This window comes from Ricinus communis, chromosome 9 (genome assembly GCF_019578655.1).
Source record: "Ricinus communis isolate WT05 ecotype wild-type chromosome 9, ASM1957865v1, whole genome shotgun sequence".
Taxonomy (NCBI): domain Eukaryota; kingdom Viridiplantae; phylum Streptophyta; class Magnoliopsida; order Malpighiales; family Euphorbiaceae; genus Ricinus; species Ricinus communis.
This window is the reverse complement of record NC_063264.1, coordinates 23,949,129-23,973,776: the sequence shown is the minus strand read 5'-3', so window position 1 is coordinate 23,973,776 and position 24,648 is coordinate 23,949,129. Positions and strand designations below refer to the sequence as shown.

Genomic DNA, 24,648 nt, shown 5'->3' with positions numbered 1-24,648 from the left:
GGAAGATGCAATAACAGGATTATCACCAATCTTCTTTTTCAACGACGACACGTGAAAGACATTATGAATTATAGAAGTAGTAGGCAATTGCAATTGATAGGCCACACTACTAATTTTCTCCAATACATAATAAGGACCATAAAACTTAGCCCTTAACTTGAAATTTTTTCTATTAGCCATAGAAACTTGCCTATAGGACTGTAATCTCAAATAAACCAGATCATCCGGCTCAAATGAACGTTCAAACCTCTTTGAATCAACATGTTGCTTCATTCTGTTCACAGCAGTAACTAGATTATCTTGAATTGATTCAATCACCAATTTTCTATTAAAAAGCAAATAATTAACAGTTGCAACTGGAGAAGGATCAATATGCCTTGGCAAAATAGGAGGAGCATAACCATAAAGAGCCTAAACATGAGTCATTTGCAGACTAGAATGGTAACTTGAATTATACCACCACTGAGCTAAACTAGGCATTTGCACCATGAAGAAGGTTGCTAATGATAGTAGCACCTCAGAAAAGTCTCCAAACACTGATTAACTCGTTCAGTTTGACCATCTGATTAGGGATGGTAAGCTAACCTTAAATGAATTTTAGCACCTAGGGACTTAAACAACTCATGCTAAAAGAAGCTTGTAAATACTCTATCTCTGTTAGACATAATGCTAACAAAAAGTCCATGCAATTTAAAGATATTGTCTAAGAAGAGCTTAGCTACCTTAGCTGCTGTGAAAGGATGAACTAAAGGAATAAAATGTGGCCACTTAGTATATTTGTCCACAGCCACCAATACAGTATCCTTTCTTTCAGATTTTGGTAACTTCTCAATGAAGTCAATAGAAATATGGGACCAACTCTATTGAGGAACAACAAGAGGTTGTAACAATCCTAAGTAAGGAACATGCTCATATTTACACCTTTGACATGTGTCACAATTAGAAATCTATTTCATCATATCATTCTTCATACTCTACCAATAAAATAGGTGTTTCAACCTATGATATGTGACCTGAATACCATAATGTCTCCCAATAGGAGAGTCATGCAATACTGAAATTAATATTGTCCTTAACTGCGTACCACTCCCAATATACCCCCTAGACTTATACCTTTGAAGGTCAGAAGTCAATTGATAAATGGTAGAGGATGCAGGTGAGATAGAAAAGTTGCAATAAAAGATTCGGAGCATGATCATCACCAACATAGCTATTAGAGATTTCCTACATCCATAATAGTGTGACTATGGAGATTGCAAACAAGGAAAAATAATGCTGCCTAGAAAGGGCATTAGCCATAATATTTTGAGACCCCTTTTTATACTGAATAGAGTAATTCAATCCTAATAATTTGGCCATACCTCTTTGTTGTACTTTTTTATGTAACCTCTACTATAATAAAAACTTTAAACTCTCATTATCAGTTTTAATAACAAAGTGTGAACTCTCCAAGTAGTGGCTCCATCTAGTACAGCTGCAATAACTGTCAAAAATTTCTTCTCATAAATTGACAAACCAAGATGTCTAGGACCCAAAGCTTTGCTAAAATAAGCAATTGGTCTTTTTATTTTTTAGCTCTTATGACTAGACTACATGCATCTGTCTCCAATATGAATGGTTGAGAAAAATCTGGTAAAGCAAGTACTAGAACTATTATCATAGCTCTTTCAATATGTTAAAACTAGAGCAGCCTCAGAAGACCAAGAAAAACTATCCTTCTTGAGTAAATTAGTTAAGGGTCTACACAAAACTCTATACCCTTGTATAAAATTCCTATAGTAGCCTGTTAAACCCAAAAGTCCCCTTAGAGCTTTTAAAGTTTTTGGTTCAGGCCAATCTACCATAGCTTGGACCTTATTAGGATTAGTAGAGACTCCTTCAGCAGTAATAATATGCCCCAAATACTCTATCTTAGGGACAACAAAGTGACATTTTGATTGCTTAAGGTACAACTCATGTTGTCTAAGAATAGTAAAGACCTTCCCCAAATGTACAAGATGAGACTAAAAATTGCTACTATATATCAATACATTATTAAAAATACTAAGATAAATTGTCTTAAGTAAGGCTCAAAAATTTGATTCATCAAACATTAAAATGTTGTAGGGGCATTAGTGAAACCATGACTTTAAACTCATAATGTCCTTGGTGAGTTCTAAAAGTTATTTTATGCTCATCACTTGGCCTCAATCTAATCTAATTATAACTTGCTCGCAAGTCCAATTTTGAAAAAATAGACGCACAATTCAATTCATCCAAAATATCAATTGCTAGAGCACGGGAAGATCGGGGAACAAATATGTTGATGAGGAAGAGTAATAACCGATAAAGAGATAAAAATCCTAGGGTTTGGAGAATCGTACCCGGATATAGATGATGGTCTTCCTCTAATGTCTCCGAGCCAGCCATAATAGAATAGATAGAGCCTATTACAATAGAATCGCATCTCGCAGAATCAATCACGTTTATTAGAAGTGGATAATAGAGTAGAAGCTGGGGAAATGGTTGAAATATCCCTTATAGGATTTTTTTTTAATGGTCGATTCATTGAGATGTCTTTAATCAATGTAGAATCTCCAAGTGTTGTCTTTCTTTTTATGGCCCGAACAATCTATTCGCTCAAGGAGAGAGCATATAAGCATACATGCATTCTCATGCATACACGCATTATCTCTAACCTTTGTTTCTTCAAAGGTCATGATTGCTTGGATCAGGTTCGATAGACGACTTGTTAAACAATAAAGCATCAGAATGGAAGAACATGCTGAAGCATCTTAAGTGGTAGAACTAGAAGCATTTCGGAATGACTTGGCCAATGTCAAAACATAAATGGAAAACCTAATAGCCATGATGCAACAGCAGGCTAAAGTGTTGCAAGCTCTTACTATACAATGCCAAACGGTTAAAGTGGCTCCAACTACAGCTAAAATACCTCTTGACAATGGGACCATCGGTGGTGCGGGAACCCGATTATACTAGATTTTGGACAAGCATCACACAGGACTAAAAATGGCGGTAACCTATACGAGTTCACCAATGTTGAAGAGGAAGTACAGGTTAAACATACTGTTCTAGAAATTCCTCCTCTTGAGAATCCTAAAGTATTGGATATGCAGAAGCAAATCAAGAAGCTCTAGAAAATGCTAAAATTAAAAGGATGGGAAGTAATAGGCGATATTGAAGAGCCTACTCTGGTGATTACTAAAGCTAAGAAAATTAACCTCGATTTACCCAAGTTTGATGGTACTAATGATCCTCATGCGTTTATCAACTCCTACCGAGTACCCATGTCCACATGTTAGAACCTTACTAAGGAATAAATTGTTAAGTTCTTTGGGCTTTATTTGGAAGCGCAAGCCAATTGTTGGTACTGGCAGCTAGATGAAAAGGTTTGTTTTGATTAAAAAGACATAGCTGAAAGGTTTGTGGGCCAATTTTAGTATAACATAAAAGCAGAAGTCACAGTTAAAAGCTTATAAATGACCAAACAGATGCCAAATGAGGGTATTTCCGATTTCATGCTGCGGTTTAGGGCGAAGGTAGCTACGATGGTCACCAAGCCTTTAGAACGAGATCAAGTTCAATATATGGCTAAAGGAGCACTTGCTCGCATTCAAGAAAAGCATGTCCCTATTCATCTCAGGACTTTCAAGAACTTTAGGGGAGTGTGCCTCAAGTTTGGAGAAGCTTAAGCACAAAAAGGGTAGCTTTAAGAGAGGTTTGCTAGGGAGCTCGGGGACCTAGGAGGCTAGTATGTCGCTGGTCAAGCTAAACTTTGATCCTCAACCCCGGAAATATTCTTAGTTTCCAGTCCCCTTATCTCAAGTCTTCACCAAGCTGCAAGAGCTCTAATTGTTAAGTCCATCTTTTATAAGGCCATGGGTGGCTTAAATGGGTAATGACCTAAATGCGTACTAAAAATATCACCATATGCCCGGTCATAACACCGACCTCTACTATGCCTTAAGGAATGAGGTTCAGAAGCTCATCAAGAAGGAGCATATCACTGATCCTGAATGAGGGCTTCCTTATTTTCATTTGCTTTATGACTTTGATAAACAATACTTTCAATTTATTGTAGTGGATAATCAATGCTATTTTTCGGTGTGTGCGATTGTTATGCCTGATGTTAATTTGCATTTTTTTATTATCTTACATGCATATTGAGATTCTATGCCATGTCATTCATTGAATTCAAGTATCACTGACTCCTTTAAAGAGGTCGTGTTCATAGCCTGCCTAACTCCCGATGAGAGAGTGAGAATAATAAAATAAAAGATAAAGAGATAAAATTAAATCATATTATTTTAGGGTCACTAAATTGGGCCTCTCCATAAAAAGTGGTTAATTAGATTTAATAAGCTTGGTTATTAAAACATAACTCATTATTAGGCTAGACTGGATGGACCTTATATATAATTGACTAGTAAATTAAGTTAATAACTTTAAGTATTGGACTGAGCTTTAATAAAAGAGCTAGACTTAGGTGGACCTCACATGCTGTAGTGCTTGATGTGTAGAAATATTATGCTACATTTATAGAGATTAACCTATTAAATACTAAAATGAAAGACAAATATACACAAATAAGTAAGTTGGCTTCCGAATCCATCTCTAGATTTGTGACATAAGATTCCTTATGGAATTGAGAAATGTCACTCATTAGTAAAAGTGTCCCGGTTACTGATAGGCTTTTTATGTAGCTATAATCTAAGGTAGTGACCCTATCGATGCAGACTAGCACAAATGGTGAGTATCAAGGTCGTATTCTCAGGAAAGTGTGATCCTAAACCTACTGTAGCGTCTTATGTTATCTAACCTAAATAAATCAATGAAGTGTTATGCTATGATTAAATATGAACAAACAATTAATTAAATGTCAAATGATCTGAAAGGATTTAGGAAAACTCTCGAAGGAAAAAGCAAACCTTAGGGGAGCTAAGTTAATTGGATTTTAGTGAAGATAGAGATTAAATTGATTATCAATTGCAATTACCCATGGACGAAGTCTTAACTAAATTCGGTCTCCCTCTCGAGATAACCGAATTCCTAAACCTAATAACCTAAAGTTGGAATCTCTTCCTAACGATCGATTATTCGATTAGCATTAAGGTTTAACCCGCCTCTATTAAGCTTTGTTAATTCTTAATCTAGCTAGTCAGTTACCCTTATCTCTAAGTGATTATTAACCAGTTCTTGTTATTCAAATTTCCAATTACTAAATGAATTTCTTAATTATATAAAGCAATCTAAATACCACAATTCACAACGTCTCATGAATAAAGTGATTTCTCATTAAATAATAAAAGCAAGAAGGAACAAACATTGATAATCAAAATCTCATAAACATTGAAATTAATCCAACAACATAGGAACCCCAATTGGGTTTGACAATTTAGCTACTCATACTAATAAGCAACACAAAATAAAGAATAGATTCAGAAAAGTAAATTAAAGGCATGTACATCCTTTTTCTTCAAGTTGGATGAGAAACCCTAAATTCCCAATTCAGAATAGCAAAACCCTAATTTGCCTCTTGAATGCTCCCAAATCTTGTCTTGATCTTCAATTTGATGTTAAAATAAGTATAATCCTTCCTTCAATTGATGAAATGATCTTTTAAGATAGAGAATTGAAGTTTGGAAGCAGATGGTTTAAGCTTGTATAATGAAAATCAAGTCAAAAAATCGAACACTAATTCAGCAAATCATTTTTGCCTATATAATCCCTTCAGCACGACCGTGGTCAAGCCTGTGTTGATCAGCACGGGCGGAGTCTAGGCTGTGCTGGACCTATTCGTTCCACGTCTGTTGACTTCCTCCAGGTCGTGCCCTAGCCGGTGCTGAGCCACCACGGGCCGTGGTGGAGGCCATGGTGGCTACATAAACAGTGCCATATTAGCACTCTTAGAGGGCAGCTACTTAATAATTCAGCAAGGCCGGAGTCCAAGCCGTGCTCAACCTCGGAATGCTAGTCCTTGCTCAATTTGATGGATTCTGGTTCGTAATTGCGCGTATTTCCCTCGATGTTGATAATGTCCCTCGATAATGACCTGAAACGTGAAAGGAACCAAAAGACAGGTGATTCTAGCATAAAACGAGATAATTATGCATAAAAATGTAAACAATTGGGCATATGTAAATATGTATGATATGATGCCTATCAAATCACCCCACACTTAAGCTTATGCTTGTCCTCAAGCAATCAATAACTCAATACATGCATAAGCAACAATCACCCCTCAGAATCCATGCTAAAGTTCACAACTCAACCTTATTCAACATATAAAGAATGAAACTCAAGTAACTAACAAGTTATACACCTTTAAGAAAGAACTATAATAATATCATCTCGAAACACAACTTACATAACAAATCAGCATTAAAGACTAAGAACCATTGCCTCACAGGAATCTCTCAAATCACTCACAGCGTTTACAAGTAAATAAGAAAATTCCCTCAATGCAACTGCACAAAACCTGTTTACCATAAGCTTGCTCATAAATCTCATCTTCGCTACCGCGAATAATTGAATATCAAAATCAAAGGGTCTTTTCAAAGGTTATAATGAGGTTGAGGTAAAGGTACGAATATTTGGATAGAAGTGTAAAGTATACTGAAAAATTATGCACTTAATTGAACTGAATGCTTCAGGAACTGAGTGCTAAACAATAAAAGTATTCACTAGGCCTTATTTGAAGTAAAGGATGCTCACAAGAGTTAAATTAAGAAGAGCTAAAAGCTAATAAGTAAGTAATATTTTTTTTTCTCTATATAAATTTTTTGATATATACTATGTATATATATTACAACAGCTTATATAGGGGCTGCTGTGGTTAGTGACATAAACAATAAGAATAAATATTCAATTTGGATTGAAGGGAGCATCAAAGAATGACTGAAAAGACTAAGTGAATTAAAAAAATAATGTTAGGCACTATGATCCCATAAACAAAGAAACATAACACATAATTACTCAGTATACAAGGTGAAAGGAAAGACAAATGTATAGAATGGTGTATACGTAGTGATTAGGTGTAAATTATGAGAAAAGATTACAACTCAAACTGGCTGACTAATGGAAATAGAGGGTAGGCTTTTGGCCAAATATGGTGAAATCCTAAGTTGCCCAAATCATCTAATGGTATTCAAAAATTCATGTAACTGCAACAAGCAGTATGGAGCAAGTTCTAGAAATGAAAGTAAGTACAGTGCACAATCAAACAAGAAAAGTCATGAGCATAATATGCAATGGATACTCAATTCTTTGTTCTAAAACTCACGTTTGAAGTGGCTAAAATTTGCAATTGGTTCCCAGACTTATCAGTTGAATCATCATATAAATTGAATACGAGATTGACATAATCAAAGTTCACAATCAAAGGTTGTAAATTCGCAAGGAACTCAAGTAACACCGGTTTAACCCGGCCAAATTGACATATTGAATACAGTAAAATTGCTTTCAAGAACAGAAGATAAGGAGGGACAATCAAGTACTAGTGTGTGAATTAAGTCATTAATTACGAAAGAATAAACTAAACTTGAATGTCATGAAAACCCTAGGTCATAACAACCTAAGAATAGTCCATTATCATTGCTTTTAAAAAATTAAGGGATACCCACCCCACACTTAAGTATAACATTGTCCATAGTGTTAGAAAAATTAAAACTGAGTATAACACATAACTAGCACATCATAATCCTTGAAGATTATACTTAGTATTCATTTCAAAATGGCAAAGCAAAGCGTTCTACTAAAATAAATAATATGAAAGGAAAATGAAAGGAAATAACATAAAATTAAACATGCAAAAAGACAAGAAAATAAAATAAAGGAAGGAAAATAAAAAGAAAAAGGAAAAAGAAAAATAGCATAAGTTTTTTTATTTCACTGCTGGTAGTCTGTTGACGACGTATCCTCACTGGCTGGATTTGCTAGAGGATGAAGAGTAGGAAAAGTCGCTGAAGGAGGGGGCGGTGGTGGTACAGGGTCCGTGAAGCATCCTGCCAGATTGAACTCCATATCATCGATGAACCACTGATTTTATGCTCCAGTGTCCATCATCTTTTTAATCTGCTCCGCTATTAAGTTTGTCTAGGTGGCCTGCCTCTCCAACCCTGTCATAAGCTGCTGGAGCATATTGTTCAAATCGCGAAACTGTGCCCTAGTCTCCTCTTGAAACTGCCCAAACTCCTTTCTCTACTATGCAAACTCAGTATAGTGTTGTTGTTGTACATCGCAGACTCGATATAGTCGGTCAGCCAAAGCACTTATCTGAGCACTTGATGTCCCTGCAGAATAAGAGGATGAGACTCCAGATGTAGGCATAAACACTCTAGCTGGATTAGGAATCCTAACATCTAGAATCCCAGCCGTTGGATCCTAGGCTCCTCTAGCCGCTGCCTCTCTAGCCTCCCTGACTATTGTGTTCACAAGCCTGTATTCTATACCATGTGGATGTCGAGTAGCCGTGATCATCTGCATGTTGATCATTTTTCTGATCCCTAGTGGTGTCATGTCACCAATCTGTGAAAGCTCTGACAGACAATTGTCCAATGCATCCTGTCTCTTGGCTAACCTAGTTACATACGGGCCAAAACAGCAATGCATCTTCTTCTAGGCGTCTACTATAAATGAACGGATTTGTCGAGCCAACAAATATCCCAAGTCAAGCTTCTTCCGATGTTGCATAGCCCAGAGGATGAAAACATCAGTTTGTGTTACCGCTCCAAAACTATCTCCCCTGCTTGTAATCGTGTAAGCTAATAAGGTATAGAGATAGCGGAGATGATCTGGAAGGCTAGACGCCTTAGACTTGTTGGGGTAGTACGATTTCGGCCTGAGTACCAATGAGTCCTACATGGTGTCGTACGATATTGGGTTGATGTATAGACATCCCTGATACTCCTCCCCCAAGATCTCTTGTTCAGTCCATAATCCCAAGTGCATGCCGAATTATGGGAATGACATTGAGAACTCCCTTCCCCCAAGTCTGAAGTAAACTGCATCAGGCTGATGCCAGTTTGTGATCTGTTGCTGCAGGAAGAAGGTGCTGAGGAATCCAATCGTAAGCTCGTGGTAGGTTGGCTCAATGATGTTGAAGAATCGCGCATATGCGAACGGGTTGTCGAAGCCCTTCAAAGAAATTATTGATTTTTCTAAACTAACTTGTACAAATAGTGAAACCAGGTCGAATCCCAAGGGAACCAATGTGGATAACTTTTCAAAGTAAAATAAAAAGGAGGGATTTTGAATGTTTGAATCAAAATTATAAATAAGCAGAAAATAATGAAGGTTGAATATTAAAGTAAATAAAAATCAATCTTAACAAATTTCCAATTCAAGAGTGCTAATTCCATCCAATTATAATCATGATCATAGGATAAAATATCAATTCTTATATTCAAGTACTTAGTCTACTTATCAGAAAAAGTCGTAAGAAGTATAATTCTCCTAATATAGTTGACTCAAACCCAACATCCAAATAAAAAACTCACCATTAGTCAACTGGGCACGATAGCGTTCCATATCAACTTAATGATAGCATTAAGAACAATGAGAATGACTAAACCAACAGTAATTAATTGAGATAATTGCAATTGAAATAACCTTGTTCCTTTATTTCCCTAGAGCTTATCATGCAAGCTATGTAATTCGAGTAAGCCGCAATCACACACACATGAGCCAGCTCCTTACTACTTGTGTCAATCGTTCATGACAATTACGGATCACAAACTCAAAGTTTAGCAATAGAAAAATCAATATCAAAGTTGAGTCGTCAGTTCAATCAATATCAATAATTCATAAATAATAAGAACAAGAAATAAAGAATACTTGAATTAAAGAAGAATTTTGTTTAAGCACAAAGCCTCACAAAATCACAAATGGAATTTATTCACTCTTGAATTAGAAACTAAAAACTTAGCCAATTATGATGGAGTAACAATTCACAATAATTGTAGAGAATAGAAGAAGAATAAGAATATCAATGAATAAAAGTACTTCCAGCCGTCTTTATATAGGAAGTAAAACCCTAAACCCTAATAGTAGAATCCTTATAAAAAAGAAATAAGCTTCCTATTTAATCTTATTCCTATAAGGAAGAATAAGATTAAGAGTGATATAAATAAATTAAAACCCTAAATACATGGAAGAAAGTTCTATTAATCTAACACTTCCAAAAATAAAGGAAATTAACTAGGGATAAGTCCACCACAAATTAATCTTTAAAAATTTCAAAGCTCTCTTTCGCATCTTTTAGCAGCTCATGGGACGCAAGGCGTGGTCACGCCTTGTTGATAGTAGTCTTGTGCATAGATTTCTGCGAAGCTCATGGGCTGTAAGGCGTGGTCACGCCTTGTCGACAGTGATCTTCTATGCAGATTTTCTGCACCTCCTCTAAAAGACTTACTTTTTTTGACAAATGATGACTTAAAACATGTCTTTAGGCTGGATTTTGCTCCATCCTTGATATTTCATCACCTAAGTCAAAATAAATAGAATTTCCATAATTAAGTACATTATTCAACCAAATCGCAAGGGAATTAAACATAATATATTTAACTATTTTTTACCTATCAAATTCCCCCCACACCTAATTTATGCTTGTCCTCAAGCATACCTCAATTCAACATACCAATTCTCCTTTAAACCTTCCTTTCATCTCTTTTAATATCCTCAAATACCAAATAAGTTAAACATACATTGCTGAGCTGAATAATAATGATAATCAAGAGATTAGCACTCATAGGATAAATTTTGCAAAAAGAACAGATATCTCAAAAATTCATCAAAATCAAAGCAACGAGACTTAAAACCCTCACATGGTTTCACTCAATACTCTCAAAGTGTTTAGGGTGCATTTACTCTCAGAGTCAAAACATAGCATGTTATTACCATAAGCTTGCTAATGAATCAAGTCTCCACCACTACACATGAATTAGATGCAAAAATCAAAGGGACTTTACAAGTGTTGCAATGGGGCTTAGGAAAGGGTATGATAAAAGGAAAAATTGAAATGTTTCATAATCAAGACAAGAAGATTAGATTCTTACATAATAACTTATGTCACATCCATGAAACATACTACAAAAAATTTCGAAAGTTGATATTTATTCCCACATTTTATATGAGAACTTGTGAGGAGTAACAATTTAATTCAGTATATTTGATGAATACTTCTTCAATTCTCCTCTTCATGAAAGGAATATATATCAACTTTCTTTTCCTCTTTTTCTTCCTTTTCTTTTTTTTCTCTATTTCATTCTTTTTTCTTTTTTTTTCTCTGTTTCATTCTTTTTTTCTTTTTTTTCTCTGTTTCATTTGTACCATGCAATACTTCCCTTCTTGTCTTGACAAGGGTAGAAAAATAGAGGTAGCAAACGAAAGGTCTTGGGTTAAACAACATGTGTTAAAAAATAAGAAAAAAGCAAATAGGCTCAAAGTGGCTGACTAAAAGGAAAATCAACAAGGTAGGTCTTTTAAGAGTATAAGAATAGGTTAATCCTAAATGCCCTTATCATATTAAAGTATCAATCCAAAAATCTGGTCTCAACATGAATTCAGAAGCAAGTTCTAGAATAATCATACTAGTTTGATAACACTCATAAAAAACAATCAGAGCAAAATATAATGAACTGCTCTAAGGCTCAAAAGCTCACTTGAATGTTTACATTTGTATCAAGTCTTGTGCATTTTTTAATCAATAAACTAATGAGATACCTTCAGATAGTTTTAAAGAAACACTAATCATGCTTATCCCCTTTCATGCATTGAAATTCAAACCAAAAATGTATTTCTAACTTACATAGTATTCCAGGTTATCAAAATAAAACTCAAGGTTGCAAAAGAAAAAGTAGCACATATGAATTAAAGCATACCTAATTGTAAGCATAAAAAGATATTTTTAAAAAGAGATCATGTGATTATCCTCTCCCACACCTATACTATACATTGTTCTCGATGTATTAAAAATAAAATGGCTCTCAAAATAAATGAAAAGAGATGTGGTACTCCCCTGTTTTGTGAGCCACTTGGATGGAGTAGTCTATGGTGATGGTGGGCAGGGGGGCTGAACTCCCCAGTGTTTCATCAAGGCATCTAAATTTCTCTCCATCTTTGAAATTTTTCATTCCATCTTGTCCAATCGAGCTTCAAAATCTGGTTCAGTGGAATCCTCTAGATCATGAAGACTGTTCGTTGGGCAAGATCGTTTTCTAGATCTTAGAGGATCGCCTTGACCGTGCGGAGAAGGCTTTTGGAAAGAGTACACCCCATTATGCTCCACAAGCACGTGCATCTTCATCAAACAGGCAATATCCAATGGTTCCATCTCACAAGCAATATGTAAGTTAGTATTATTAAGATCAAGCAATTGAAGGCGAACAGCCAAATGAGTAATTAAAAAGCATAAATTGATTATTTTATTATGCAACATGGACCAAATAAAATAAAGTTCAACTTTTGTACATAAATTTGCTGTGTCTTTTCTACCAGAAAAGCTGAATGCTAAAAGTCGTTGCATGTAAACCTGTTCAAGTTTATTAAGATACCCACCTTTGGAGTTGCTAGGATCGTAATGCATTGGGTTAGAAGACATGGTCTTCCAAAGTTTTGCCTGATCAAAATTATCAACAAAATCTATGGCAGAGCTCTTGTATTTGTAATACCCGGAAATTTTCTTTAATAATGATTATATTAATAATAATTAATAAATGAGTTTTTATTTAAATTAGTTTTATTTGGTTTAATTTGAAATGATTTAATAGAAATTTTAATATTAGATAATTAAATGAGTTATTTTTCTACACCCAATTAGTTGGATATTTAAGAAATTAATCAAGTAAATTATTTGAGGAATAAATTATATTTTTAGTTATTCAAATTTTTCCCAGATGTATATATATATGTATATATATATAAAAAAAAATTATATATTGGAGAATTATGAAAAAATTTGTAAAGGATGTTTTTATAAAAGAATTTTAGAAAAATTGGTATTTTAATTAGCTAGTGGTATTTAATTTTAAGTTGGAAAATATTTAGCAAATTGGCTATTTAATTTAATTGTGTGTTAGGACTAAATTGGAAATTTATTTTGAGATAAGGATTAAAAGTATAATTTTATTATTATGGGCCTTAATGGATATTTGTAAGTTTGGTATTCTTGTAAATAAATATGTCGGTCAGAGGTATATATGTAATTATGTATTTTCAATAATTATAATTTGGCCCAAATTAATTAGTTAAGGGCTTAATTAAAAGGCTAAAAAGAAGTTTGGGGGTTAATTAGAAATTCTGCAGGATGAAATTGTAAGTAATTAAGCAAGTTCAGGGGCCTAATGTTGATATGGAGAAGAAAGAAAAGAAATGAGATCGGGGAGAGAGAATGCGTGAAGAAGAAGAAGAAGGCAGCAGGCGCAATGGCAGCCGGCCCAGCAGCATCGACAGGCGGAAGCGCAAGGAGGCAAAGCAGCCCAAAGGCCGTTCTGGTAGTTTCCGGCGGCCTTTTTAGCCGATCTTGGTGGCGATCGGCTCCTCTCGGCGAGGGCTCTCTTTTGGCAGCAGCGGCGACGCCTAGGGTGGCCGGAGTTGCAAGATCCGATAAAATGAAATTTATGGTGGCAGTCGCATTTTTTGGCGAGCTCCAGCGGAGGATGGACGATCAGAGGACGTATCCCCATTCTCCTTAGCTCAAGCTTCACAATGGCACCGGTTTCGTGGCGACCGGACTCCATTTGCGAATCGACGGCCAAGATCGTTTGTAAATCTCTTGGGATGATCGGGGGTCAGATCGGAAAATCGAAAGTGGGGATTGTCATCAGCGTGTCGTTTCAAGTCCGATGGTGAGTTCGGATCGTCGATCGGACTCCGGCGGCTAGAGGCAAGTTGACCGAGCAATCGAGCGTTTCGGTAATTTTCTCTGGCCCGTTAATTTTTGGAAATTCTTTGATTTAATTCGTGCTTATTATTTTGTGTTGAGTATTTTATATTTGTGAGTTAGAATTAATTATCTGTCGGTTTGCGTGCCTCGTGATTTTTGTGCTGTGTGGTGGAGTCGGGAAATTAGTGAAGTCTTGAGGACCCGACTCCCGTTGTGTTAAATTGTTGGATATTTCTAGTGTTTTTCTGGCAGGTCCTAGACCCATTTTACGGGGGGTAAATGTCCGTGTTGTAGAGGAGGTTCTGCCGGATTTTCGGTAGAATTCTCTCGAATCGGGATTCTAAGACAGTCAGTCCTAGGAGTCTAAACCTAGGATTAATGATCGATTCTTTCAGCGTTTTGATAAATTGTCTTTCGTGATTAGATGATCTATTTGTTCGGCTCGCTCCAACTGAGGCCCCGAAGCAGAGCTAGGAGGTCGCCAAATCACTGAGTTAAAGTCACTTAATCGTTGCACTATTGCTAAGTCTGAATTTAATATACTATTTTAGAAATTTATGCGTAATATGATGATTAGTATCGCAATATAAATAATTGCACTTGATTATTAATTATTGATAATAATATAGTAATTATTATTAGTAACATCATAATAATACAAATATTATTATTTTTCCACACGAATTGCACGTTGCTTTACCCTAAATTTTTAATCTTTATTTCAATATGTGTTGAATGATTTCATTAGACAATGATATTTATTAAATGTGATAATTGCGATTTGGGAATGTGGCTTTTGTAGAATATGCCACTTGATGGGTTACATCAGGACCGCGTGCGCACTGGTAATGATCATGGACAGGCAATAAGATTATTGTGAGTTTTGCCCTAGTTGAGCATGGCTCTCTGGGCTGATTTGAGTAAATTACCGAAGGTAAGGTCTCTAGTCGAGCATTGCTCTCTGGGCGCCGGCTTATTTGGATACTTAAGTGACCAAACTGGAGGTAAGGTCCCCGGTCGAGCATTGTTCTCTAGGCGCCAGTCTTATTGGAATAAGAGAGCTGAAAGGCTTAGGTAGATAGTGAATATTAAGTGACCGGACTGGAGTTAAGGACCCTGGTCGAGCTTCGCTCTCTGAGCGCCAGTCCTATTGGAATGAGATGCCGGAGTAAAGGTCCCTGGTCGAGCATTGCTCTCTAGGCATCGGCTTATTTAGATACTTAAGTGACCAGACTGGAGGTAAGGTCCCTCGTCGAGCATTGCTCTCTCGGCGCCAGTCTTATTGGATTAAGAGACCCAAAAGGCTACTAGAATTTGGGGTTAGGGTTCTACTGAGCCAGTCGTCCCGTAAAAGTAAAAATATATTTTTATTTATTTATTAATTATGGTATGATTATAGTATGATTGGTATTTATGTGTATGGTTGATATACTGATTCGAATAATCTATATTTTCTGTGAAGAATGCAATAGTCCCCAAATTATTTGATTTTAGCTGACTCTCGAGACTGACAGTCTCCATTCACTGTTTTTCAGATTCGTGACTGTTAGTCTTCCCGCGACTCTTACTCAGTAACCCGACTTCTTCATCATCGGGTGGTGTATTCGATTTGGTATGTTAAATTGTAAAAATCTTAGATTCTCCACAGTAGTAATAGTAGAGGTATCAGTGGTAATTTTTTGAGTTTCGGGTCTCGCCTAATTTTTCTGGGAGACCGAAGTAATTATGTAAAGTGTAACTATTAAGATTATTTGTGGCTTTAATAATATTAATTTGATATGAGATTTGATTGAGTTAGTGAGTGTCAGGCTTATTATGGGATTCGATGGTCTTAAGCCTACCCATTCCCTAGTGCCGGTCACGGGCTACAGAGTGGGTCGTGACAGTATTGGTTGGTTAGAGAAAATTAAGTGTCAATAAATGCTAAGGCTAAATTGAATTCAGTGAGAGATTGCTTAAATTCATTGCCTAGGAGTCAATATCGCACAACTCCAGGACTATCAAATGTGAAATTTTCTGGTGTTACGAACTGAAAGGTTGTGTAGAATTCTCTAATCAATTCAACAAATGTGGGTATCTAACAGTCACTAAGGTTTTCCACCACATACTAGCTATCAAAGCATCGAAATCATGTTTTATATCCAGTTTTTTAAGAGAATGAGTGTCGACATACTTACCTGGGTAAATTGATCGCGTTCGTACATCGGCGTACCTGTTCTTTCGGGCTTTGGTAGTGAATTTCAAAAATCCAGTCAATTCGGCTTCCGATGGTGGTAGGATAGCTTTCCCTTTCCCTAGGCGAGTTCGCCTAAATGTGATTTTACCGTCGTTCCGAGCGGCTGCTATTGTTTTTTTTGGACGAACTATTGCGTCAGCAGTGGGTGGGGCTGTAGTTGCATCGATGTCGGGCGAGACCATCGCGTTAGACTCTTGAGGTATTGTTGTCATCTCTGTAGGTGGATCTGCTTCGTTAGGGTTGGGTTGAGGAACGGCATTCGCGTCGCCGGGATTGGAGGATGTCCCTTTACTTCGCCAGCGAGTGGAGGTTCTCTTTTGAGCGGTAGTCTTAAGGCGTACCATGATCGGTGAATGTTTATGTGTTCGTGCAGAGGAGGCGGAAGTGAATAATGGCTATTGCTGCACAGAAAAATAAAGGGAAGCAATAATGACTATTGGGAAACCTTCTCACCGTCTCTTTCTTTTTCTCTTTTTTGTTTCTTTTTTGTTTTTTTTAATAAAATAAAATAAAATAATAATAATAATAATAAATGGACAGAAGATTGTGTGAAGTAAGGCGTGGTCATTCCTTGTAAGGAGCGAGCTTCTGTAAAAAAAATGAAATGAATGTCAAAACAAAACAGAAGGTGATGTGAAATAAGGCGTGTTCACGCCTTATAAGAAGCAAGCTTCTGTAATCTTAAGGTGCAGTTTTTCAAAACAAAACAGAATACGGCTTGAAACAAGGTGTGGTCACACCTTGTAGGAAGCGAGCTTCTGTAAGAGTAACATCAGATTTTTTTTATATATATAAAACAAAACATAAGATGTTTGGGAACAAGGCGTGGTCACGCCTTATCCAGATTTGCCTCCTGCCAAAAAAAATTGAACTTCTTCATTAAAAAAGAATATTAGAAAATAAAATAAATTAAGTGAAAGAAAATAAAAAGTATAAAAAATAAAAAAAACATTTGGGTTGCCTCACAATAGCGCAATCCGTTTAACGTCATTTTGCTCGACGGAGTAAGGAGACGTTTCAGTCATCCAGATAAGTGGAGTAATCCAGGGGAAAATTATCAAGACATGGAACAATTCGCCCTCTTGGAAGATTTTCAATCTATGACCATTTACTTTGAAGATTTTGTTCAAATCCAAGCTTTTAATTTCCACTGCACCATAGGGGAACACATTAGTAACAGCAAATGGACCGAGCCATCGAGAACAAAACTTACCAAGCATAAGCTTCAATCGAGAATTATATAACAATACTTTTTGACCAATCTTAAATTGTTTCCTAATAAGAATATTGTGGTGGAGTAATTTGGACTTCTCTTTATAAATTCTCGAATTCTTATAGGCATCTAATCGCAACTCCTCTAATTCTTGCAATTGCAGTACCCTTGACATTCCAGCTTTATCCATGTTCATATTGCATTCTCGAACTGCCCAATAGGCCTTATGCTCAATTTCTACTGGTAAGTGACATGCTTTTCCGAAGACTAACTGATAAGGGGACATTCCTATGGGAGTTTTGTAAGCTATGCAGTATGCTCAAAGAGCACCATCTAAACGAAGGCTCCAATCCTTTCTTCCTGGATTCACTATTTTTTCCAAGATGGATTTAACTTCTCTATTGGAAACTTCGGCTTGTCCATTGGTTTGAGGATGATATGTGGTGGCTGTTCTATGATTTACTCCATACTTCTTCATCAAAGTTGCAACCGATCTATTGCAAAAATGAGTTCCTTGGTCATTGACGATTGCTCTTGGAATTTCAAACCTGTTAAAGATGTTAGCCTTGATAAAACCTACAACAGCTTGAGAATCATTAGTTCTTATGGTTTTAGCTTCCACCCATTTTGATACATAATCTACAGCCAAAAATATATATGAAAAACCACAAGAAGAGGGTAAAGGAACCATAAAATCTATTCCCCACACATCAAATATTTCACAGATGAGAATCGAAACTTGAGGCATTTCATTCTTTCTAGTTAGTGTTCCTACTTTTTGACATCTCTCACAACTTTTGCAAAATTGATATGCATCTTTAAACAAAGGTTCCTAATATAAGCCATAATCTAAGATTTTCCTAGCGGTTCGTCTAGGCCCAAAGTGTCCTCCACATGCATAATCATGGCTAAAGGTTAAAATAGATTGGAATTCATTTTCAGGCACACATCTCCTAATCACTTGATCGGAACAAAATTTCCATAAGAAGGGCTCATCCCAAACATAATACTTAGACTCACTTTTTATCTTTGCCTTCCTAGACTTACTAAGACAATGAAGTAGATTTCTTGTGACTAAGTAATTTACCATGTCTGCGTACCAAGGAATCATACCCTTGAGTTGGAACAAATGTTCATCAGGAAAGTTGTCATTGAAAGGTAGGTCATCTTCTTCCTTTATCAACCTACTCAAATGGTCCGCAACAGAATTTTCCACTCCTTTTCTATCTTTGATGTTCAAGTTAAATTCTTGAAGAAGCAAAATCCACCGAATTAGCCTTGGTTTTGATTCTTTCTTTGCTAAAAGATACTTCAAAACTGCATGATCAGAATACACAATAACTTTAGAACCAAGCACATAAGATCGAAATTTATCCAAAGCAAAGACAATTGATAAAAGCTCCTTTTCTGTCGTGGAGTAATTGCATTGTGCTGATTTAATGTCATAGAAGCATAATAGATGATATGACTTTTCTTCTCAATCCGCTGCCCTAGAACTGCCCCACTGCATAAATTGCTTGCATCGCACATGATTTCAAAAGGTAAATCCCATCTAGGTGGTTGAATAATAGGCGTGCTTGTCAACAAATCTTTGAGTTATACAAACGCCTCTCTGCATTCTTTCCCAAACTCGAATTGAACTTCTTTTTATAGTAAATTTGTCAATAGCAAAGCGATCTTGGAGAAATCCTTGATAAATCTGCAATAAAATCCTGCATATCCTAGAAAAGAACGCACTTCCCTAACATTGGTAGGGTATGGTAAGTTTGCAATTATGTCTACTTTTGCCTTATCAACCTCTATACCCTTGGAGGAGACCACATACCCTAATACAATGCCTTGGGTGACCATAAAATGACATTTCTCATAATTTAAAACCAAGTTTGTCTCTATATATCTCCTTAAAACTTTGGTTAAATTTTCTAAGCATTCATCAAATGAATCCCCATACATAGTAAAGTCATCCATAAAAACTTCAATGCATTTCTCAATATATTCAGAAAAAAATACTCATCATGCATCTTTGAAATGTACTTGGAGCATTACAGAGGTCAAAAGGCATTCGCCTATAAGCATAGGTTCCGAAAGGACAAGTGAATGTTGTTTTTTCTTGATCTTCCTATGCGATAGGAATTTGATAAAATCTTGAAAAGCCATCAAGAAAACAGAAGAAAGATTTGCCCGCCAATCGTTCTAACATTTGATCAATGAAAGGTAGGGGAAAATGATCTTTTCTAGTTACTTGGTTAAGCTTTCTAAAATCTATACACATTCTCCAACCATTTTGCACACATATTGGTACAAGTTGATTATTTAAATTCCTTACCACAGTCATTCCAGTTTTCTTGGGGACAACATAAATTGGACTTACCCATTTGCTGTCTGAGATTGGGTAGATTATACCTGCATCTAACAGCTTGAGTATCTCTTTCATGACAACTTCTTTCATGGCTGGGTTTAGTCTCCTTTGTGGTTCCCTTGATGGTTTAGCATCATCCTTTAGCAAAATCTTGTGCATGCAAATTGATGGACTAATGCCTTTTATGTCATCCAACGTCTAACCAATTGCTACCTTGTATTCCTTCAACGCTTCAATCAATCTTCCTTCCTGTTTCATTGTTAGTCCTTTTGAGATGATAACAGGCAATGTTTCCTTATCACATAAATACACGTATTTTAGGTGATCCGGTAAGGCTTTCAGCTCTAGTTTTGGTGCCTGCACAATTGAAGGTAACATCTTGTCATTAGTATTAGAGATTTCAGCATTGAGATTTTTGGGTTCAGATATTGTTCCTGAGAATAATTCTTCTACACCAATCTCATAATCATTTCCTTCAAAATTGGAAATTTCTTCTAATTCCTGCTCATTACCAACACTTTCTTCTGCAAAAACTTCCTGCACAATTGGATCAATTACATCAATATGGCAAAGAGAATGTACATCATTAGGGTATTTAATTGCATCGAAAATATTAAATTTAACAATCTCTCCATCAAATTCTACAGAAAGAGTACCCTCATCTTCATTAATCTTTGTCTTGGCAGTTTTCATGAATGGTCATCCTAACAAAATTGAAGCTGATTTTGATGAAGAATTACCATCCATTTCCAAAATGTAAAAGTCGACAGGAAATATGAGCTCATTATCCTGCACCAAAAATATCTTCAACAACTCCAAGGGGATGAATGAAAGAACGATCAGCTAATTGAATTACTACACCAATTTTTTGCAAGTCATTTAGTTTTAAATCTTGATAAATAGAAAATGGCATGACATTAATAGAAGCTCCCAAATCTAACATGGCATGCTCAATTTTCATATTACCAATAGCACAAGGTAATGAAAACATACCTGGACCTTTACATTTTTCTGGCATATTCTTTTGCAAGATTGCCGACACATTCCTACTTACTACTACTTTCTCCTTTTTCTTCATTCTTTTTTTATTGGTGCACAATTCCTACAAGAACTTTGCATATTTAGGGATTTGTTTGATAGCATCCAATAGTGGGATATTTATCTTCACCTTCCTAAATGTATCTAAGATCTCCTTTTCTTGCTCATCTTTTTTTGGTTTTGCTAATCTGCTAGGAAAAGGAGGCAATGGAGTTTGAGATGAAAGAGATAGGGGAAGATCAAATTTTACCCTACGTGATGCCTTGGAAGAAGCTTCTTCTTCATTTTCCTTGCTAAGTTCACTTTCCTTAAGTGGAATAGAGCCTGAAGGAATCTCCTTTCCACTTCTTAGAGAAATTGCACTAACGTTCTCTTTTGGATTTATTTCTGGTTGTGAAGGTAATTTTCCATAATTTTGGGCCTCCAATTTACTAAATGTCGTAGCCAATTGAGTTATTTGATTGCCTAAATTCTGAATGTTTGACCTTGTTTCCTGTTGAAATTGAACATTATTGTTAGCAAGATTTTTAACAATATCTTCCAAGGACATACCTGAATTAGAAGCTTGAAGTTATTTATTGAAATTCTGGGAAGGATACTTTTGTTGTCCTCCTTGGTTCCCATAGCTCAAATTCGGGTGATCTCTCCATCCAGGATTAAATGATTGGAAAAGGGTCATATTTCCTTTGAGGTTGACCAACAAATCTGCCTAGAGCATTAGCCTTTTGTATCGAGTCTTATTGCAATGTTGGGCACATATCGGTAGAATGTCCTTGAACCGAATATATTCCACAAACTTTTTCCATTTGACGAACCAAAGCAGTTAAATCAGAAATTTGATTTTCAAGATTTTTAGTGCTTACCTCATTAACTCTTCTTGTAGCTCCATCAGCCCTTGTACCAAATTGTTGAGAATTCTCAGCCATGTTTGAAACCAATTGTTTGGCTTCTTCAGGTGTCTTGTCTACCAAAGCTCCACCACTTGCTGCATCAATCATACTCCTATCCATTAGCAATAATCCTTCATAGAAGTATTAGATTACGAGTTGCGGAGAGATTTGATGATGCGGGCATTTAGCACACAGTTGCTTGAACCTTTCCCAATACTTATATAACGTTTCTCTAGTGATGTTGGCAGCTCTTGTTACAGGGAAGAACTTGTCTAAGAAAAAAAATTTCATCTCAATCCATGTTGTTATTGAACCGGAGGGTAGATAATAGAGCCAATCTTTCACTTTATCCTTCAAAGAAAAGGGAAAAGCTCTAAGATTCATTTGCTCTTTTGTCACACCATATGGCTTCATTCCGGAGCATACAATATGGAATTCTTTTAAATGTTTATGAGGATCTTTACCTGCACATCCACGAGAAGAAGAGAGTAAGTGAATTAAACCAGATTTTAATTCAAAATCAACTGCAATATTAGGAAATGTAATGCATAAAGGATGTTGATTTAAATCCGGCGTGGCTAGCTCTTTAAGAGTTCTGTTCGCCATGTTTTCTATAACTTCTTGAAAAATAACATGTCACCAATAGTCAAATCTATTTCCAACTCCTATATGAGACAACTTTCTTTTTTGTCTAGTCTCCTTTCTTAATCGAAGCGTTGTCTTCTCAATTTCAAGATTAAACTGCAAATCAATATCTTGAGAAGAATGAGTCATAAACAAATAAATTAATCAATGAGAAACTAAAATAGGTTCTCCGATAACGGCGCCAAATTTGAACGGGTTATCGAAGCCCTTCAAAATAAATTACTGATTTTCCTAAACTAACTTGTACAAATAGTGAAACCAGGTCGAATCCCAAGGGAACCAATGTGGATAGCTTCTCAAAGTAAAATAAAAGGGGGGATTTTGAATGTTTGAATCAAAATTATAAATAAGCAGAAAATAATGAAGGCTGAATATTAAAGTAAATAAAAATCAATCTTAACAAATTTCTAATTCAAGAGTGCTAATTTCATCCAATTGTAATTATGATCATAGGCTAAAATATCAATTCTTCTATTCAAGTACTTGGTCTACTTACCCGAAAAAGCCGTAATAAGTATAATTCTCCTAATATAATTAACTCAAACCCAACATCCAAATCAAAACTCACCGTTAGTCAACTGGGCACGATAGCATTCCATATTAACTTAGTGATAGCATTAAGAACAATGAGAATGACTAAACCAATATTAATTAATTAAGATAACTGCAATTGAAATGACTTTGTTCCTTTATTTCCCTAGAGCCTATCATGCAAGCTATGTAATTCGAATAAGCCGCAATCACACCCACATGAGCCAGCTCCTTGCTACTTGTGTCAATCGTTCATGACAATTACGGATCACAAACTCAAAGTTTAGTAATAGAACAATCAATATCAAAGTTGAGTCATCATTCAATCAATATCAATAATTCATAAATAATAAGAACAAGAAATAAAGAATACTTGAATTAAAGAAGAATTTTGTTTAAGCACAAAGCCTCACAAAATCACAACTGGAATTTATTCACTCTTGAATTAGAAACTAAAAAATTAGCCACTCATGGTGGAGTAAGAATTCACAATAATTGTAGAGAATAGAAGAAGAATAAGAATATCAATGAATAAAAGTACTTCCAGCTGTCCTTATATAGGAAGTAAAATCCTAAACCCTAATAGTAGAATCCTTATCCAAAAAAAAAATAAGCTTCCTATTTAATCTTATCCCTGTAAGGAAGGATAAGATTAAGAGTGATCTAAATAAATTAAAACCCTAAATACATGGAAGAAAGTTCTATTAATCTAACACTTCCAAAAATAAAGGAAATTAACTAGGGATAGGTCCACACAAATTAATCTCTAAAAACTTCGAAGCTCTCTTTCGCATTTTTTAGCAGCTCATGGGACGCAAGGCGTGGTCACGCCTTGTTGAAATTAGTCTTCTGCACAGATTTCTGCGAAGCTCATAGGCTGTAGGCGTGGTCACGCCTTGTCGACAGTGATCTTCTGTGCAGATTTCTGCACCTCATCCAAAAGACTTGGTTTTTTTGACAGATGATGACTTAAAACATGTCTTTAGGCTGGATTTTACTCCATCCTTGATATTTCATCACCTAAGTCAGAATAAACACAATTTTCATAATTAAGTACATTATTCAATCAAATTGCAAGGAAATTAAACACAATATATATAACTATTTTTGACCTATCAATATGGCAAAGTTTCAAACAGAGTATGCACATCCTGAGCCAATCCCACTCTTTATAGGGATACGAAGTCAATGCAACGACCTGCCATCACTTGCTTCCATCTCATGACTTGGTATCGACTTTCGTTATCTGCATTAGGAAATGTCAATAATGGATGACCACCGCGTGGTGGATTCGCAACCGTGCTCTTCGTGCTCGGCACTAGTCATTGCTATGGACTCACGGCCGGTGCTAGTGAAGTGGCGCGTTTTAGTTGTTTTCTACGTGATTGATCGTGGTCCCTCAAATTACCTAATGCAATGAATCATTAGTATTGTACAAGAAATCAAGTTAATCAGAAATTCTACCGAAAATTAAACAGCATAACGGCTATAATTCGACTAATAGAAAACTTTAGACTTAACAAAAGACTAAAGCTTCAATCTCTTGCATAAACTAATTAACAAATCCATTCCATCCTACTTTATCGTGCACCAACTAAAGCAAATTTATGCTAACAATTGTTCCTAATAAAATGCCATAAATAAACTTTATTACTGCCAAACCCTACACTTATCATTTCATAATCGAATTCACAGCAAACATAGCAACTTATATAAATTAAATCTAGTTGAGGTCATATGGAAACAGTGTAACAAAGTAAAACTACCAAAACATACTAGCATGTCCTAAATAAAATAAATGCATAAAAGAAAAACCAAATTAAAACAAATAAAAGCAAAAAGCGAAGAGGCTTA

General features: G+C 35.8%; 2 protein-coding genes across 2 annotated transcripts; both read right to left on the bottom strand.

The window, feature by feature from the left end:
* Window positions 1–7,887: 7,887 nt before the first annotated feature.
* Window positions 7,888–16,462, bottom strand: LOC125371223 (myb-related transcription factor, partner of profilin-like). Its single transcript, XM_048379760.1, has 2 exons — window positions 16,060–16,462; window positions 7,888–8,003 (listed from the first exon to the last, which is right to left on the bottom strand). The coding sequence occupies exons 1-2, from the start codon at window positions 16,460–16,462 to the stop codon at window positions 7,888–7,890; spliced, it is 519 nt and encodes a 172-aa protein (XP_048235717.1).
* A 618-nt stretch (window positions 16,463–17,080) lies between these two features.
* LOC125371222 lies at window positions 17,081–17,617 on the bottom strand. Its single transcript, XM_048379759.1, has one exon. The coding sequence runs from the start codon at window positions 17,615–17,617 to the stop codon at window positions 17,081–17,083; it is 537 nt and encodes a 178-aa protein (XP_048235716.1).
* Window positions 17,618–24,648: the final 7,031 nt, after the last annotated feature.